At 60.5% G+C, this 12,965-nt stretch overlaps 1 protein-coding gene across 1 annotated transcript; it reads right to left on the bottom strand.

The window, feature by feature from the left end:
• Window positions 1–525: 525 nt before the first annotated feature.
• GAL3ST1 (galactose-3-O-sulfotransferase 1) lies at window positions 526–12,381 on the bottom strand. Its single transcript, XM_040577569.1, has 4 exons — window positions 11,616–12,381; window positions 5,815–6,140; window positions 3,113–3,249; window positions 526–2,292 (listed from the first exon to the last, which is right to left on the bottom strand). The coding sequence occupies exons 1-4, from the start codon at window positions 12,379–12,381 to the stop codon at window positions 1,143–1,145; spliced, it is 2,379 nt and encodes a 792-aa protein (XP_040433503.1). The 3' UTR covers window positions 526–1,142.
• Window positions 12,382–12,965: the final 584 nt, after the last annotated feature.

Here is a 12,965-nt window from a genome sequence, read left to right as displayed (position 1 = left end):
AACATGAACCACATGGGGGAGTGGCAGGGCTGGGCTCCCTGCTGCTGCCCCGGGGAGGTGACAACCTCCTGTCACCCCTGCAGCCGCAGGGTGCCACCTCGATGCCTGGCCTGGGCCACTCTCAGCTTTACCCGTGCCATTGTCATCCAGCCCGGCCAGGACACCCGAGGGCTCCCCATGATGTGGCTGCCCCTATCGGGGGGCGTCCCTGCCACCCGGGTGCCACCAGCTCTGCCCCAGCCCATCCCCACACCATGCCCCATCTCCTGTTGCATTGTCCCCATGTCCCACTTGCACCCAGGGCTGGCACCGCTGGGACCCTGCTCCACGCCTGCTCCCCACACCAGTTCTCACCAGACCCCGTGGTCCTCCCTGGATGTCCCCAGTGGGGACTGGCACCACAGAGCCCTCTAACTGGGACAACAGGGGCTGGGGGGGACCTGCTGCCATGGGGTCCTGCATGGACATGCTGGGGACCACCGCTGGCACAGGCTGGGGCTTTGGGGTGTTTTTTTTGCTCTGCAAATTCATGTGTGGATGATGCTTAGAAACCTGCCGGGGCTTTCTGGGTCTGGGCTGATGGTGTGACAGGCACCAATAGCCACGGGTGTGCTGAGGACGTGTGGCACTCAACGCACCCATGGGCTGGGGGAGCCCCAGCAGCGTGGTGGGCTTGGACAGGGAGCCCCAGAAACTGGGCTGGAGGGAAAGGGGATGGTGAAAGCAGCCCCCGCTGGGAGTGACGCAGTGCGAACTCCAGATCACCTGCGCACACCTGGCCCCATGGGTCCCACCGCTGCCCGACCCACAGTGCACCTCTGGTGATGTAGTGGTGGATGTCTATTGCTGTGACAAGGGCACGACAGGGACCTGTCCTTCCCATACTGCCTCCAGCATTTCCACGTGGAAGGAAGAAGTGGATCCTGTTGGGAAAGACCCCGAACCCCCAATCCTTGAAGCCCTTGCTGCTGGCAGCAGTGGCCTCTGAGCTGTGTCCCCACGTCCCCTCCGTCACTCTTGGGTGACCAGGGTTGGGAGCACCTATGGGAGCCACCGTTTGGTTCTGCTCATGCCCAACCCAAAGACAGGTGACAGAAGGAAAACGCGAGCACCTGGCTCTCCCACGGGGCGCCCACTTTCTCCTACCACTTGAGGAAGTCCCGCACCCAGCTCCACAGCTTGGTGATCCACAGGTTGACCCCGAGGTCCGTCAGGTACTGGATCTCGGGCGTCAGCATCTTGCGGCACAGCTTCTGGTGCTTCTTGTTGATCTTCTTCTTCAAGTTGTAGCCCAGGATGGACTTCTCCCCAAGCGGCTGCCACGGCTGCATGGAGGACTCTTGGATGGCGCTGGCATCCACAGCGTGCCCCCCATCGATACAGATGCTCTTCATCTTCTCATTCTCCTGCTGCAGCTCGGCCACATCCTTGGCCATCCGCTCCCTCCCGTAGGCCTCCACCTTCCGCCAGAAGGTGGCATTAAAATAACGGTAGAGTTTGGCATCGATGAGGTTCCAAGAAGTCGCCTTCTCGTAGAGCTCAGGTGTCAGCCGGGAGATGGTGGAGCCCTTGCGAGCATTGAGCTTGAAGTAGAGGATGTCCTCCAGCTGCCAGCACAGCAGGTCCTTCAGCAGCACCAGGGACTCATCAAAATACTCCAGCAGCATGACCAGGTGGAAGCGCTGATCTATCTCCTGGATGTGCTGCTCCACCAGAGGGCTGTCGGCATTCATGTTGTTGTCATAGCCCAAGTCAAAGAAGAGGAGGTTTTGGAGGTAGTGCGCGTTGAACCCGTTTGGGTCGTAGTAATGCCAGGGGTCCCGCAGGAACTCAGCCAGCTTGTCCTCCCCCGGCAGCTTCCAGGTGAGGGGGATGACGCGCCCGAAGTAGTGGAAAGAGGACTCGAAGAGGTAGGCAGGGTCCCGTAGCACCGTCACGAAGGTGGTGTCCGCTGGCAGGAGCTTGCGCACCTCCTCGTAGTGGAAGCGCATGTGGTTGCAGATGATGTTGAAGCACATGCCTAGCTGGTAGTGCTGCACCTGGCTCCGCTCGAAGTAGGAGGGGTAGTAGAAGTCGTTGCGGCCGTTGGGGAAGGCGAATTTGAGGCGGTGCTTCTCTCCGAAGCGGAAGAGGATGTTGAGGATGGTGCTGCTGGCCGTCTTGTGCGTCTTCATGAACATGATGTCCAGCTTGGGCCGGCAGCCTCCTCCCGAAGGGCTGCGTGTGCCGTTGGCCACCGCCCGCCCCTTGGCTTGGGCCGGGGAGGAGGAGCAGGAGTAGGGGATGGGGATCCTGGTGGGGAGGAGAGAGAGGACACCGTGGTGAGGTGAGCAGAGAGGGAAAGAAGCGCATGGTATCACTATACAGGCTGAGGGCTGTCAGAGGAGCAAGCGTAACAAACAATCCCTGTGCTATCTGAGATGCCCAAAGCCGGTAACAGATGCTCCAGTGTTGAGTGACATTGGACAACCCCAGGGAAGATGCAGCTCTGATCCTTGTTAACGCCACGGTATGGCAATGTGGAACAACAGGAGACAGAAAGCAACTTACAAAATACCCGCACGCGGAGCTATTTTATAAATGCAGAGGTTAATGTTCCCCATGGCCACGCTGCTCCCACACCTGGGAAAACGGCATCGAGATGAGCCCAGCTCAGGGCTGGGTTTGGTGAGGACAGGTACCAAAGAGCACTGAACCCACCCGTTCCCAGATTTTTGGGAGACGGCGTGGGCACAGCAGCGCTCTCATCTCTCTCTTGAAGGACAAACCCCACATAAAGGGTGCCCGGGCAGCCAGCTCCTTGAGCTCATCCATGAACAGCTGCCTGGGGAAGGTCCCCATGGGTAGGACACAGACAGGTGGGAAGGGGCAGGAGGTCCCCATGCCCTCCTTGTCACTGGGGACATGCTCCCACTGCAGCAGTTTTGCAGCGGGTCCATATCCCCTTGCCCCAAGGTGAGCATCCCCAGCCTAGCCGGCAGCTTCCCTGTCACAGGGATGGGGCCAGCTGTGTCACTTGAGGACGGTGACATCTCAGAGCAAGGCCACCAGAGCCTGTAAAGCCCCAGGAACAGGTCTGCCCAGGTGACACAGGGATCCCTGTAATACTCACTCTGTCATGCTGACTTGCAGCGGAGGCACAGCGTAGGAGTAGAGCAGCAGCATGAAGCTGGTCAGGAGGGTCCCCAGGATGAGTCCCTTGCACATGGACCTCCAGGGCTTCCCATGGTGGTGCAGCATTGTGGTCACCTGCGAGGGGCAGAGGGGACAGTTGTCAGCAATGCGGGTGGTGAAGGACAGGGAGAGTGCGGAGCAAAGATCATGTGAGACAAATTTCAAGCAAATAAGGCACAGGGAGCACTGCAGGGGGATTTTAGGTGATGGGGGAGGGGAGAATCGGTGCCAGGCATGTCCTGGGCCGTGAGGGAGTCATGGCCAGGGTGCGGCAGCTCTGCCCACGCTGCGTCACTCTTGCCCATGCTGCAAAAAACCGAAAGCAATTTCCTTGCAAAAAGCAAAACTTGAAGAGCTGGGGTGGCAGAAGGGGCGTATCCTCCACCCACACCCAGCAGACACCCGGCGATGGGGCACCGCAGCACCGAGGAGCAGTGGCACCGCTGGAGGTCCCACCGGGCGCGGATCCGTCCCATGCCATCCGCCCCGCACAGCCCCACCAGCAGCGGGCAGCTCTGCATGACCACACACACGTGCACAAACACGGGCGTGCGCGCATGCACACACAAGTGCATGAAGGAGGGCACGTGCACACACCCATCCCTGCACATGCGTACGCACACACAGGTGTACACATAAATACAGGGGCACCCCCACCCCCCACATGCGTGCACAGGGACACAGGCACTCCTGTGCACATTTATGTGTGTGCATGCACATAGGGCATGCATCTCTGCGCGTTATGCGTGCACACACACCTCTGCACTCACGCATTCCCACGTGCACACAAGGACACAGACACACATCTATGCATGCTCATGCACACACATGTATCTAGCTATACATACTCGTGCACATACGTGCATGGGGCAGAGACATATGTGTGCACACATCTGTGCATCCTCATGCAGAAGGACACAGGCAGCCACACAACCCCCATGAACGCTCATGGGCGCCGACGTGAAGACAAGGACACGCACACATCTGTGCACATGTGTACAGACATGCACGTACATATAGGGGCTCACACATCGATGCACACTTGTGCATGCGCACACAGGGACACAGACACCTGCGCATTTCATGCGTGTGCATGCACACAGGGGCACACATCTCTGCACATTATGCATGCATGCACACACGCAAGGACACGGACAAACGTCTATGCGCGCTCACGCGCATGCACACACAAGGACACAGCTCTACGTGCACACAGAACTCTACACATTCATACAGACAAGGACACGGGCATCTGCACACCCCTGAGCACGCTTATGCCTGCAGACACACAGATGAGAACACACACACACACACGTGCACACACGCACACACACACACCCCCGCGAGTCCCCGCAGCACCTGCACTGCCGCTGCACCACGCACCGCGTCCGCTCGCCGAGCCGGGAGCTGCCCCGGCGCCGCATTGCAGCAGGGCTGTCCTCCCGGCAGGACACACGGACGTGCCCCAGCGGGGACCGGCGGACGAGCTGCCCGCACACCCTGCCCTGCCTCCTGGCACCCTTTTGGCTGCCGGCCATCCTTTGCACCCTTCAGCTGCCCTGCGGTGACGTGCACAGCATGAACACCCCGCGGCCCTTTTGCGGCTCCTGCAGCCAGTAGCACGGACCTTCCTGGGATTTCGCAGAGGAAAACCACACGGAAACACTACCAGGCCCCCGCCGGCGTCTCGCCCCGCTGTGCACGAAGCCTCCCCGCGGCGCTGGCCTCCGTCCTCCACCTGCATCTCTCCTGCCCCAGCCCGGCGGAGGGCAGCGAGCCACGCCGCAGCTGAGATTTCCATCTCGATGAATAATGGATGGAAAGTGTAACCAGACGCTGGGCACGGCTCGCCCTCGCCGACCCCAGCCGAGCTCAGCCTCCGCTCTGCGGGCTTTCCAAGCAGCAGAAATGACGGCGAGAGCATGGCTGAGCTGCCCCCAGCATCTCTGTGGCTGCCAGTGCCCAGACCCACTGGCAGGGATGCCGAGGGGATGCCGAGCTCCACCCGGGCTGGCTCCAGCGGGGTGTTTCTTGCAAACAGTTCCCAGCCCAGTTACTCTATTGACTTTGCCTTAAGTGAGTGGCTTAATTATTAATAGCTCAGCAGGGGAAATGCCAAGGTGGAGGCTTTGTCCTGGGGCTCCCATCGGAGCAGGGCAGCCGCTGGCGCCGGCCCTCGCCCAGCCACTTGAAAGCCCCAGCCGGAGCCAGTAGTCACAGCCACAGGGTGAGGACACGGCCACACCGGCCACATCCCCCCAGCCACAGCCACAGCCCCTGGCCACATCCCCACGTCCACGCCACAGCCCCGTCCCTGCATCCCCCCCGGTCCAACACTCCCCCGTGGCAGCCCTCTCCTGCGTTTTCCCTTATAGGGACCAACCCCTTTACAGCCCAAATTTAAGGATCCACACACAGGGCACAACTGCAGGCCCCTCCAGCCCCTGGCAGCTCTGGCTCAGGCTCTCTTCATCCCGTGCCAATGCCCGCTGTGGGCATGCTGCTCCGTGCGTGCTCACCCCATCCCCCTCGCCCCGGCATCTTGTCCCGTGGGTGCTGGTGCCCACATGCCCCTTGCATCCTGAAATCCACCCTGTGTTGGCCCCCACGGCCCTCCCAGCCCCCACCAGCCCCCATCACCTCTTTCTTTGCTCCAGCTGCTCCCTGCGGACCGTCCCTCTCCTCTTCTCGGCTTGCTGGCGCGTGGGGCGTGGGGGGTGATGCTGCTCCGACATGGAACAGGCTCTCCCAAAGCAGCCCCCCGCCGCTTTCCCCCTCCCTAAGCCATCCCCCAAACTGCGGCCCCAGTGCACCCGCCTTGGCGGGGAGGGCGAAGCAAAATCCGAATAATCTCCTTTCCCAGAGCTGCCGGCTCGAGGCGTGGAGCGAGGCGCTGCCGGGGCTCCCGCTGCCACCCGAGCGGCCGCAAGGCTCCGTCTCTCCACCCACCGACGGAGCACAGAGGGCTCATTCACCCCGCTGCCGCCCCGCGCGCACAACAACGGGGCTGTTTGTCTCCATCTGCGCCACTGCCATCAACAGGGACATTGTGGCCCAGTGCCCCGGCTCGCTGCAGCCAGAGCCGGCTCTGCACCGGCCCGGCCTGGCGCTGCCACCCGGCACCCCCGGCTGCGGGGCTGGGCTGGTGGGTGCTGCCGGCTGAGCGGGGCCGGGGGGCTCTGGGAATGCTCGGGGTCCTGGAGGAGCTGGAGCTCCTTGCCCTGTAAGCACTGAGGTGAAGTTGAACGTAGCCAGGGAGTGCCAGTGGTGCTTGCTCAGCGCCTCCCGCTGTTTTATGGACCCCAGGATGCAAGGACGGTGGCCATCCCTTCTCAGGGATGTCCCCTCCCTGCCATGGCCTCGTGGGATGAGCTTTTTCCTATGGGGAACAGCTTCAGGCTGTTTTTTTTTTCTTTCTGCTGGAGCTGCCTGCATGAGGAGCCCCACACTCCATCCTCCCCTTCCCCTTGCTGCCAGGTGGATCTCAATAGCGTTTATGGCCATACGACAGCAGTGCCTGTGCTCCCCACCCTTCGGCACTGCTGGGTGAGCACCGCTGCTGCTCACCCATGAGAAAGAGGAGGTGGGTGCTGGCGTGGGCACCCAGGAAGGCACCCCAGGGACTACAAGGGGAACCGGGGTCTCTCTCACTCGCTGGGGCATGAGGGTTTTGTTTGGTGGGAACCAGCTTTGCTTTGCCACCAGCACCCGTGGGACTGTGCACCCCATGGCTCCTTTGTTCCACAGCAGCGGCAGCAGAGCCGCAAGGAAGCCAGTGAGCGCCGTTTCCTTCCCACATCACCCCACCACTGGCCACAGAAGGGGCCATTGTGTGCCGGATGCAGCTCTGGCTCCTTCCCACCACCCTAGCAGCAGCTCTTCTATAACTGTGGGGCACCCCCAGACATGCCCATTGCCAGGCCCAGCACCCGTCCATGCTGGATGTGTTTGGGTCTCCCAGCAAGGGAGGACAGACAGCAGGATGAAGCGAAGCTGTTGCCCCATTGCAGCCACCTCATTGTACCCTGGAAAAGGAAAAACGAGAATGGTCTCCATCGTAGCAGGAAGAGGGACCAAGAACTGTCCTCTTGCTCCTAGGTGCGACGGAGGCACTGGCTGTGAGGCTGGCAGGTCCTTGCTCTCTTGGGACACAGCTGACCCCAACGGGGCAGCTCATGGTGTCCCCAATGTCACAGGATGAGAAAACCTGTGTAGGCAACCTCAGCATGCTCAAAATGAAAGCCTGAGCCTATATCAGCCATCCCAGGCTCTCCATGGACAGAGGAAAGAAACAGGCACATCCACAGATGGCTTGAGATGGCACAGCCTTCACCACAGCTGGGGACAGGGTGTCCCTGTAAAAAACCTATTGAGATGGCAGAGCCTTCTCCAGGGCAAAGGAATGTGCCCTGGGGAGGCAGAGGGTACTGCACTCCCTGCCCAGATGGGGACAGGACCAGGCCTCCCCTGCCACAAGCTGGTTAGGGGGAGAGAGCAGCCCAGAGCAGTTCCTCTGACTTCCCTCTGGCCGCCCCATGCAGCAGAACCTCCTGCAGGGACTGTGGGGACCGTGCCAGGTCGGTGGCACCACCGAGCTGTCAGCTGACGCATTCCCCGCTGTGCCCAGCCCTGGCTGGATTTGTGCCAGTGATTTATCACCCATCTCTTCACCTGTCCCTGAGGCATATCTGTCACAGTCTAGTGAAGTGAATAGTCTGCATGAAGCAAGCACGACACTGGATTAAGTCACACACCTGGCTCTGGCTGAATTGCCTTTCCATCCTCGTCCCTGATGTCCCCCAACATGGACAGGCCCCAACTCCACTGTGCCAGCACCACTGTCTGGGCTGGGACTCAGCCAGGGCAAGGAGCCCTGTTCCTCGCAAGCTCCCACCCCTTCTCTGAAGCTCCCTGATCTCCAGACCAGCACCTTTCGCCCTGCCAGCTTCTCATTTTTTGGAGGGCAGGATAGTGCTTTGCAGTGGTTCCAAAGAGGATCACAGCACCCAGCAGCTGCAGCCAGGACATGGCAGCCTGGCCCCAGCAGTGGTGCCCAGTCCCACCAGCAAAGGGAAGCTTGTGGCCTTGGGATGTGACTGAAATGAATCCTGTATGCGACAGCCAGTTCCTCCATCCCAGGCAACCCAGGAGTGGTTAACCCCAAATCCCAAGAGCCAAACTTAAAGCACAAGACCGTGTCAGAAGCCTCCTGAGAAACACCTCCATGATTTGAGTGGGTGAGATTTCTCTTTTAAGAATTTCACCAAGTCTATCCCAAACCAAAAACCTCCTGCTAGTGACACTTGAGTGGGAAGGGGAACCCATGGGTGCTGACTTGCCTTGCCAAGGACTGTAGCTCCAGGAGGGCCTTACCCCCAGCATGGGGTGCTCTTGTCCCCATCACCCACCCAGGAGAAACTCCTGGGGAAGCACCCACCCGAGCGGGGAGCAAGAGAGGTTTCCAGCTGAATGCTGACACTGTGCCGATGTCACCTACCAGGGGTCATGTTGCACGAGCAGGGAACACCCGTCCTGTTATGGGGAGCATCAGGCCTCAGCTCCTTTGGACACCAGTTACTCAAGCTTGGTGGAACGTGCCCTTATTGCCCCATTTGTGAGAGCCGTGGGGAAATTCTAGCGTTATGGGGAGTTATGGAGGGGGAAATGGAGACTTGATATGGTGATGCAAATGGCAGAACACGAGCAGGTCTCTGCCACGTCCCAGCATGCCATGGTTTTCTTATTTGCCACACCTGAAACCCCACTGCTGCCCTGGAGCAAGGATTCCACAGCAGGGCCAGGTGTTTGTGTTCCCACAAAAGTCCCATGAGATGACACAACTTTCATGCCCACTGAGTCACATTCCCCTAAAACCTCCTAAACCCTCACAGCTACACATTCAAACCGCCAAACTAAACCAAAAAAAGAGTTAAAAAAAACCCACAAACCTTACAGGAAAACAAGCTCCTCCTCCCCCTCTCACCAGGCTGTTGATGACTGCACCACAGCAGTGGCCGTATGCTAAACACCTCCCACCCCAAGATGTGACACCAGGCCGGGGGCTGTTCCCCGTGAAACTGGCTGCACGCACCAGAGTTGGCACCAAGGGGTGGTCTCAGCCTGAGCAGCCCCCTCGTGCGGCAGCCATGTTAGGCTTCGGGGCTGCGCACAGGCCTCAGGGAGGAAAGGCGGGGGGTGGTTGTATTCTGTGGAAAAAAATGTTGCGATGTGGGTTTAGAAGAGAGGTGGACATGTGCAGAGGGGCAAGGCTAACACAGATGTTGTTGATGCTGTCAATCCTCTCCCAAGATGTGCATGGCAGTGGCCATGGCCCCTCTAGATTTTCCATACATTTTCTATATATTTTCCATATATTGCTTTAATGTAGTGATTAACCCCAGTGTAACTTCCCCTTCCCCAAGATCGCCATAATTGTTAGCACCACCAAGGAGGTGCAGGAGCCCTCAGGGCTGCTGGAAGGGCAGTTGGGAGCTCACAATGCCTAGGCGTGTCCCTACAGTATGGACCAGCCCCAGCATGGCCACCGGCACGGGGTTTAAACTGCTTGACAGTCCCTGGAGAACATCTTGTCCAAATGGCCTGTTCCAGCAGGGCCATCCAGAGCAGGGGGGCCATGTCCAGGCGGCTTTTGAAGATCTCTCAGGAGGGAGCAAGCTGTGCAAGGCTCCAACACCTGTACTGCACAGCAGTGCTTTCTGGTGTTCAGGGGGAACCTCCTGTGTTCCTGCTGCTAACCGCTGCCTCTTGTGCTGGCACTGGGCAGCACTGAAGAGAGCCTGGCTCTGTCCCCTCTGCAGCCTCCCTGCAGGTGCTTACAGGCATTGACAGCCTCCTCCTGAGCCTCCTCTTCTCCAGCTCCCTCAGCCTCTCCTCACAGCAGAGCTGCTCCAGTCCCTCCCGCATCTTGGTGGCCTTCCACCGGACTCACTCCAGTGTGCCCAGGTCTGTCTCGGACTGGGGAGCCCAGCATCGGTCCCAGCACTCCAGCTGTGGCCTCCCCAGAGCTGAGCAGAGCAGAGGATCACCTCTCTGGAGCTGCCGGCAACACCGTGCCCAATGCAACCCAGGACAGCGTTTGCCTGCTGTGCGGCCAGGCCTAGTTGCAGGCTCACGGTCAAGTTGGTGTGCGGCAGGACTCCTGGGTCCTTTCCAGGCGCGTGCCCCCAGCCTGTCCCGGTGCTGGGCTTGTTCCTCCTCAGGTGCAGCACTCTGCTCTGCTCCTCGGTGAACCCCACGAGGTTCCTACCAGCCCATTTCTCCAGCCTGGCTGGGTCCCTCTGGGTGGTGGCCCTCTGGCGACTCAGCCACTCCCCAGGTTTTGTGTCATCCCCAAATTTATTGAGGGTGCACTCTCCCCATCATCCAGACCTTTAACGAAGCCGTTAAACGGAACTGGAGCCAGCACTGACCCTGGAGCATTCTGCTCGTTGATGGCCTCCTACTGGACTCCATGTCGCTGACCTCCAGCCCCCGAGCCCGGCCGATCAGCCCGGTTCTCACCCCGCTCCCTGCCTGCCCATGGGGATGGGATGGAGGTGGCACCAGGACAGGGAAAGGCACTGGTACCCCCAGTGGGACAGGGACTGGGATGGGGGCAGGACAGGGTCCTTTCCAGGCGCGTGCCCCCAGCCTGTCCTGGTGCTGGGCTTGTTCCTCCCCAGGTGCAGCAATTTGCCCTTCCCCTCGCTGAGCAACCTGGGGTTCGTGCCTGGGCAGAGCACAACCCCAGATGCCCACGAGAGCAGCAGCACCAGGCTGTGACTGCGCAGGAGGCACCTGGGTGCCGCCGTGGCCGGGCCACAGCAGCAGTGCAGGCTGGCAGGAGAGCAGAGCCCCAGCTGCGGGGTCAGAGGCTGCAGTGAGGAGGAGGCCAGGCTGGGGTGATGAGACCGGAGCATGGGCTGGGCTGGAGACCCCAGGCTGGAAACACCTTCCTGGCAGTGGCTGCGGAGACGCAGGCTGGAGCGGGGCAGTGGGTGCTGTCAGGGCAGCAACGCAACAGGGCAAAGAGTGGGCACGGCATCGGGAAAGGGAGGAGAAAGCAGCAGGGGTGGGGATGGCAATGACCACTGTGCTGTTTGCAACACTGACACGTTTTCATGATTTTATTTGTTCTCTGTGTGCTGGAATAGGACCCTGATGACCTTTGGGTCCTTTGGGGCCGGTGTGTGTCCCAGCTGCTGTCCGGCCCTGGTCTCGGAGGGTCTTCTATTGTCACCAGCCGGGTGGCCTCTTCTTGGGTGGTGCAGAGGCCTGGGAGGAGTTGGTCTTCCTCTTGGGGGCTCGCCGGGGCCCCCCAGGTGGGCAGCCCCTGCCCCGCCTGGTGGTGGAGGGACCTGCTGCAGCCTCCTGTGGCTCCTCTTGAGGTGCTGCCTGCTCCATGGGGACTGCAGCAGGGGGGGAGTGAGGGCTGCTGGTACTCCCTCGAAGGGCATCTCTTGATGTGCCGGGCACCGCATCCCTGCTGGAGCTGGCGGGATGGAGAGAGGGGACTGGGCCAGGTGCAGGAGCCACTCCTTCAGGGCCAGATGGGCCAGGTTCTGGCACGGGGCTGGCCTCCCGATGCTCGGCTGCAGGGGGAACGTTGAGGCCCAGCAGGCGGTGGGCCTCCCTGCCGCACTGTTGCACGGCAATGTCCAGGAGGTGACGCACAAATGTCGCCGCGTTCTCACCGAGGTCTTCCTCCAACAGCTGCACCAGCATCTCTTCCCCCAGTCCGAACAGGCGCAGGGTCTCCCTGATGGCGTTCTCCAAGATGAGCGCCTGCGAACGCCGTGTCTGGAAGATGCGCCCCAGCTCCTGGCGCACCCAGGAGAGCAGGGGCTGGAGCAGAGCAGGGTGCTCCCGGAAGAGTTGTCCCCAGGTGTCCGCGGGGAGGCCACCCACCAGAGGGCTGAGTGCCAGCCATGCAGCCCATGGCCAGGCTGCCTGGGCGTCAGGGGGGCTGTCGGCATCGATGGATGCTGCTGCCGACGGGCTGATGACCAGCTCCTCAAACTTGTCATCAGCCTGCACCGAGTGCACGATTGACGTCAGCCTCCGCTTGCAGAGTGGGCACTCGGGCTTGCTGTCAGCCCACCGCTGGATGCACGGGAAGCAAAATTGGTGGTAGCATGGCATGGTGAAAGCGGGGATGCCCCAGGTGTCCAGGCATATGGGGCAGCGGGTGTCCAATGCTGCGGCCATGCTTGCCACCAGTTGCAGTGGGCTGGGGGGGGGCAGGTGACGATGCGCGCCCTGGTAGAGATGCTGCAGCAGCGGGTGTCACTAGACTTGGTAGCCTTTTTGTAATATTGCGAATGTGGGCTCCAGGCAGGCAGCAAACCTACCTGGAGAGATTATCTGGATGGCAAATGTTAGCCTCAGTGCCTCTCAGAGAGGAGTCTCCAAGGACTAACACCCTTCATGCCTTTTTTGTGGCCCTGCTTCTGATGCAGGTGGGAGAATGAGCCAACTTTGTGTGGTTGGCCTTCCTGAGGTCTTTGCTCTTACTCTTGGAGTCTCCTCTCTCATTTCTGCCACAGTAGAAGGCCCTTTCTCTGCTCTCCAGAAGACAAGATGTTGCACCCTGTGCCCTCCTGCTCACCCTCCCACGTGTCCTGCCGTGCAAACTACACACCACACCATGACTGATGCCCTGTGCCTTGCTGGCTCGCTCTGGTCACCACACTCTGGGTCTCCCGTGCTGCCTCTGTTCGACAGAGGAGGGGTGCTCCTGGCACCACCCAGCCTCCTCAGCCACCCTTTCGAGGGCTGCAGGCCCTAGCGTC

This window comes from Cygnus olor, chromosome 17, assembly GCF_009769625.2.
Source record: "Cygnus olor isolate bCygOlo1 chromosome 17, bCygOlo1.pri.v2, whole genome shotgun sequence".
NCBI lineage: Eukaryota > Metazoa > Chordata > Aves > Anseriformes > Anatidae > Cygnus > Cygnus olor.
Note: the sequence above shows the minus strand (reverse complement) of the source record. Positions and strands in the feature narration are given on the sequence as shown.

Excerpts from the sequence above, each read along its gene's own strand:
- GAL3ST1 (XM_040577569.1), bottom strand. The coding sequence starts at position 12,381 with ATGGCCGCAGCATTGGACACCCGCTGCCCCATATGCCTGGACACCTGG. Across the intron at positions 3,250-5,814 it reads CAGCTGGAGCAAAGAAAGAG|GTGACCACAATGCTGCACCA; the intron begins GTGATGGGGGCT and ends TGCCCCTCGCAG. Across the intron at positions 2,293-3,112 it reads CTGCAAGTCAGCATGACAGA|GATCCCCATCCCCTACTCCT; the intron begins GTGAGTATTACA and ends CCTCCCCACCAG.